This window comes from Micropterus dolomieu, linkage group LG09, assembly GCF_021292245.1.
Source record: "Micropterus dolomieu isolate WLL.071019.BEF.003 ecotype Adirondacks linkage group LG09, ASM2129224v1, whole genome shotgun sequence".
Lineage (NCBI taxonomy): Eukaryota > Metazoa > Chordata > Actinopteri > Centrarchiformes > Centrarchidae > Micropterus > Micropterus dolomieu.
The window spans coordinates 2,389,894-2,396,106 of NC_060158.1; the positions used below are offsets into that span (position 1 = coordinate 2,389,894).

Below are 6,213 nucleotides of genomic sequence, written 5' to 3' on the forward strand. Positions count from 1 at the left end.
CTTAACGGCTGGGAGCAGAGAGGCAGGACAGATATGCAAACACACAGAGTCAGTGAACTGTAGCTGTCCTCAACATATCATGCTGTTTCCTCCTCACTGCTGGGACAGCTGCCTCACAAACAGGCTATATTTGTGTCAGAACATGAAAAAACTATTTCCACGTAATGTCGGTTCTCTGTGTGACGTGTTGGGCTGCATCCATATAAACTGATATGAAGTGATACCTCAGGTTTTTATTTTGTGTATATATTATATTTTAAATAGTTTGATGTAGAAGTGCTGACCTAATTAATTGGAAAGAGTGTTTTGTTGAATCAGGTGGTTTATATATGGTCAATCTTGGTCTCATGCTGAGTATTACCTGATGAAGACATAATGTCCAAACATTTAAGAGCATTAAATCAGTGAGCTTCTTGATGCCAGTGCTCATGATAAAATAGTGGTACAAACACTATTTTTGTGGCCAGTTGAAAATATTTCAGGATGAAAATGTTAAACTTTAATATGATTTTAGCTGTAAAACACATATTTACAATTTGTGACAGCATATCAAAAGTTAAACTGTCTGCAAACTAACAAGTGTTCACTCAGCACGTTAATTATTAATGTCACCACCTCCCTGCTATGACTCCTGCAAGTGACAGCTGGTGTGGGACTGAGTGTGTTTTTGTTAGTGTGAATGTGGTGTGATTGCTGTGTTTTGGTTTTTGGCTCTCTCTTTTTCTCCCTCTCTCAGCAGGTGGCTGTGGCCGTTTCTGTTGACCTTCCTAGTTTGGTGTCATTTCCTCATCTGACTGCACACCTGACCCTCATCTACTAAATCAGCAAACACTTCAAATACCCTGGGTGCATTTACATTTTTAATGGCACACGTGTTTCCTACACTTGCGTCTTTTCCTTGCATCGTAGGGATGGTACACCATATTGCCAGAAGTTTTGGGTCGCCTGCCTTTACATGCACATGAAGGTTAATGACATCCCATTTGGTTTCAATCCGTAGGGTTTAATATGGAGTTGGCCCACCTTTTGCAGCTATAACAGCCTCAACTCTTCTGGGAAGGCTGTCCACAAGGTTTAGGAGTGTGTTTATGGGAATTTGTGACCGTACTTCTAGAAGCACATTTGTGAGGTCAGGCACAGATGTTGGACTAGAAGGCCTGGCTCGCAGTCTCCACTCTAATTCATCCCAAAGGTGCTGTATCGGGTTGGGGTCAGGACTTTGTGCAGGCCAGTCAAGTTCTCCACACCAAACTCACTCATCTATGTCTTTATGGACCTCGCTTTGTGCACTGGTGCGCAGTCATGTTGGAACAGGAAGGGGTCATCCCAAAGTGTTTCCACAAAGGGATAAAACTGTCCACACTGTCTTGGTAGGCTGAAGTATTAAAAGTTCCTTTCACTGTAACTAAGGGGCCAAGCCAACCCCTGAAAAACAACTCCACACCATAATCCCCCCTCCACCCAACTTTACACTGCAGTCAGCAAGTACCGACCTCCTGGCAACCGCCAAACCCAGACTCGTGCATCAGATTGCCAGACAGAGAAGTGTGATTCGTCCCCCCAGAGAACACGTCTCCACCGCTCTAGTGTCCAATGGCGTCGTGCTTTATACCGCTGCATCCGACACTTTGCATTGCACTGGAGATGTAAGGCTTGGATGCAGCTGCTCGGCCAGGGAAAATCATTCCATGAAGCTTTCTACGCACTGTACTTGAGCTAATCTGAAGGCCACACGACGTTTGCAGGTCTAGCTATTGACTCTGCAGAAAGTTGGCGACATCTGTGCACTGTGCGCCTCAGCATGCGCTGATTTTATGTGGCCTACCACTTCATTGCTGAGTTTCTGTTGCTCCTAATCACTTCCACTTTGTTATAATACCACTAACAGTTTACTGTGGAATATTTGGCATTGAAGAAATTTCACAAATGTACTTGCACAGGTGGCAACCTATCACGGTACCACGTTTGAATTCACTGAGCTCCTGAGAGTGACTCATTCATTCACACGTTTGTGGAAGCAGTCTAGGTGCTTGATTTTATACAGCTGTGGCCATGGAAGTGATTGGATCACCTGAATTCAGTGATTCGGAGGGGGGTCCCAAAACTTGTCAATATATTGTATGTAAATTCAGACAGAAACCATGCAAGAAGAGAAGATAAGATCACATATGTTTTTTAGAGAAATGAAATGTCCTTTCCTCTGAATCTTCAGGTAGTTCAACATACCCAGGATATCGTTTCATTATCTGGCTTCACTAAACCAAACAATCAGATCACATAAAAAAGGGCCGTGTTTGCAGCTGATGACCGATCGCAAACTTAGAAAAGCCCACTGGCAGCAGAGAGGCAAATTTTACCAACGAAGAGCAAAGTATAATATTAGACAAATACAAAGAAGTCAAACACATCCTCCAGGCTAAAAGCAACACAGCTGCAGTGTCCAGATGTTTGGCAAAAGTAACCATGGTGATGTACAGCGGTAAGAATTGAAGCAGCATTTTAGGAGTGAAAACCCAGGGTTACTCCTGAAGTTCCCTCGCTAAGCTCAAACCCTGCTTCGTAGTACAGGCCTCTACAGCGACCTCTGTTTCTGATGCCGGCGGCAGCTGATCATTTTGTCAGGCCTATTTGATGACCTGAGATGAGAACATGTTGTTATAGCTACTGTAGCGGCCTACTGCGTCCTGCTCAGAGGCACAGGATCATTTCTATTGGCAGAATGTCTTTATATGACGTATTTGTTATTTATTGATATTCTGATTGTAAATTCATTATTGATTAACCCACATTTGAACATGTGCTGACTTTTGATTTACTAGGCCAGATGTTTCAGGGGAAACTGAAATGATGTAACTCGTATCAAAGCCGATGTTTAGGATCATTTTTATATCTAATCTGTCTTAATCCATGAAGGGAAACTCTTAGGACCAGTGGGCAGACAGCCAGGGAGCAGTTTAGGGTTCAGGGCCTTACTCAGGGGCACCTTTGACTATGTGGACTTGAACCTGCAACCTTCCAGTTCCCAAGCCAAGTTCCCATGGAGTGAATTAATACTGCCCCTATCCCCTATCAGCCTCACATGTGACTGAAAGGAAGTGATAAAATATGTAAAACGTGTTTCTTGCTGACAGGAAGCCTCTCTGACTTTAATTGTTGTTGATAATAAGCGGGTGTGTCGACCAGTAAAAGACTTCCCTGAAGGCTGCTCTTGTGTATCCTCGCTCGTGGCTCCTCGGCTTCAAGGCTCTGGAACAGCCTGTCCAAGGAAATCAGGTCGGCTGATTCAATGAACTCCTCCCTTACAGAATGCTGTTGTGATGGGCTTGTGAAGTGTGAGGTGACATCTGAGGCGTTTGGTCCACAAACAGGTTGTTCAGTGACATGTACTGTATGAACTGTGGCCCAGAATCCATTATGTTTCTGAGCGTCAGTGTTTCTGCCACAGAAAACATTTGTTGCATTGCAGATATGGAGCTTCAGTGTCCTGAGATTTCAGTGTGATGTGTGGACGCTGATGTTTGATATATTGTGAATTTGGTTTGTGTCTCTACATCAGTGGAGCTGACTCTGCTGCTGTTTAAAACATCCTCATTGAGATTAACACACTTAAGACGCTGTACAGTAATTCAAAATGAATAATAACAAATGTTTCCCTCTGAAATTTAGTTTACCACATCGGTCTTATTGTGATTGTTGTTTTATAAGTGTGATCTTGACAGAAATACAGAAAACATAAGTAAAGACAACTGTCACATACTACACTAAAATAATAGAAAATCAATTTCTATTTTCAAATCTGAGCTTCTGTTAGTTTCACTCTGGTTGTTTAAAAAATGCTTTTTATTTTTTCTGAAGGTTTCAGATTGACCTCAAACTGTCTTTGGGTTGAATTCATACAGCAGAGTGAGGAGGATTCAGACTTAGACAGTCAGGGCACACAGGGACAGTTCAGTCATTTATAGATCAAAGTGAAGATGAAAAAGCTTCCTGGCAAGTCAGAACAGATGTAACTGAGAATCCCCAGGTGATCAGGAATGTTGCAGCCCCTTCTTATGTATTTGTTGGCATTTAATTTCCCTTTTCCCATAAATTTTGGCTGAATGTCAGCGTTCCTCTGGGTTGATTAAAGGATCATTCAGATCACCTGTTGCACAGGGTGTGAGGACTGACTCCTCAACAATGACTGAGAGCAGCTTGGTGATTCTCCTTTTAGTAAATCAGGGTGTGATGACGTCCATTCTTGAAGGCACAAGAGAGGTGAGCAACTGCACACTCAGGGCTAGTGAAGTGCTGCAAGAACTTAAGCCTACATGTTTCTACCTGCCACTATGTCTAAACGATGTTTTAAAAAGGTTTCCTTAAATCATAAATATACAAACTGTGAGCAGTCTAAAAAAATGTTCTTATCACTTTGATACAGATGAAAAATATGGATTATTGGGGTATTTAACTGAATGTTGACGTTCAAAGTAGGCTAATTAGCTTCTGTATGGACGGCCTCACTAATGTCACATTTTGCCTCATTAAATGGGCTTGTCTGTATCAGGAATATGCTCTTCTATAAAAGTATCTTAAGAAGACTGACTGCAAACTGTCCCCTTTAGTTTTCAGTCGAGACTCTGGAACGGACAAAAGACCTCTGCCCGAGGATCTCAAGATATGTGCAGGTGGGTATGGGACTAAAAGGTCAGGGATATAACAGTGAGAGAGGCCACAAAGAGCTTTAACGGTAATCAATAAAACTTTAAAGTCTATTCTAGTTCTGATATAAAGGCGTGTATTACACAAGACAGTAATGAGTCTCCACAAAATGTCCCATTTAGGACAATAGAACTGAAACAGAGACTCTTAGCTTCATCCAGGGAGCCTGGTACAGATGACCAATACGGCCCTGAACTAATCCAGCGGAAATGTCTAAGAGCTGTGGGGACAGGACTGATGTGTGATAATGTGAAATACCAGCTTAAGAATGATCTGGATGATCCAGCGCTCACAGATGATGTCCTACTAGCTAAGACAAATGAAACAGCCAGCAGTGGGAGAGGCAGCAAAATGTGTCCCATTTGGTTCATTCCAGCAGTAAAACATTGTAGAATTGTTCAGGCAGACAGCTTTTGGATGCTTCTTCCTAAGATCGCTCAAATCGTGCTTCAAAAAGCTTTAACGCTATAAGACGAGTAATTATTTTCCTTTAGTTTTATAATATTAGACAAACTGTCAGAGGTTTGTGGATCAGTGTCTGAAGCGTCTTATGCGACTTATGGTCGGCCACATTAATCAGTATATGTTCATATAGTTTATGTTTTCAATTCTGTGAATTTGTAATGTACTTCTACCTTCATGTTGTGTCAACTGTGTCAGATGGAGGTCAGAGGGATGTTTGCAGGAGAACAGGGGAACCAGGCTAAGCATGTGTTTGGAAATGAATATTTGGTGAGTGGACAGTGTTTGATACAAGTGAATTTAAAATGCAGTTAATTAATATACTGAAGGAAATTTAAGAGCCATCGGACAAGTTTGATCCTCTGCTTGCTGTTTTCAGTCAGCTGTGGTTTGTGGGTCCACAAGGTGTGTGTGTGTGTGTGTGTGTGTGTGTGTGTGTCCTCAGTGAACTGTATCAGTCTCTGCAGTAGCTTCCAGCTGCAGCAGTCAGTTCAGTTTCTGTTCAGTCTGACTGAGGGAGGTTTTTGTACGACGCTTTTTCACTGTGTGAACACTTCCTGACTGTTGATCCAATGATAACTCTGACAGTAGTAAACTGCTGCATCTTCAGCCTGAACTCCACTGATGGTCAGAGTGAAGTCAACTCCATTCCCTGCTCCACTTCCACTGAATCTGGAGGAGATTCCAGAATATCTGTCTGATGTTCTGTAGATCAGAAGTTTAGGAGCTTCTCCAGTTTTCTGATGGTACCAGGACAGGTAGTATTGTGAACCAGTGTGGTGAGCAACCTTTGGACTGGCCTTACAGTCAATAGAAACAGTCTGACCCAGCTGCACTGATTTGGCTGCTGGCTGAGTCACGACAACATTTTGTCCAACAGACCCTGAGGAGAGAGAAGAAACACTGGACATGAGATGGTGAGGTGAAACTCAGCTACACTCCAAATGATTTTCACATCACAGAAAAATGATTTTCCTCACCCTGAGTGAAGCAGAGGAGAGTCCAGATGAGGACGGAGACCAAAGTCATGTTTTTGATGAGGAGGATTTC

The 6,213-nt window shown here is 42.6% G+C and overlaps 1 gene segment (V, D, J or C); it reads right to left on the reverse strand.

Moving 5' to 3' along the window:
* Nucleotides 1–5,735: 5,735 nt before the first annotated feature.
* LOC123976601 lies at nt 5,736–6,192 on the reverse strand (the record flags this gene model as incomplete). The annotated part of the segment is given in 2 exon segments: nt 5,736–6,046; nt 6,144–6,192. Coding segments are annotated over 2 exon segments (360 nt in total), but the record flags the coding sequence as incomplete, so codon positions are not given.
* Between the last annotated feature and the right edge of the window lie 21 nt (nt 6,193–6,213).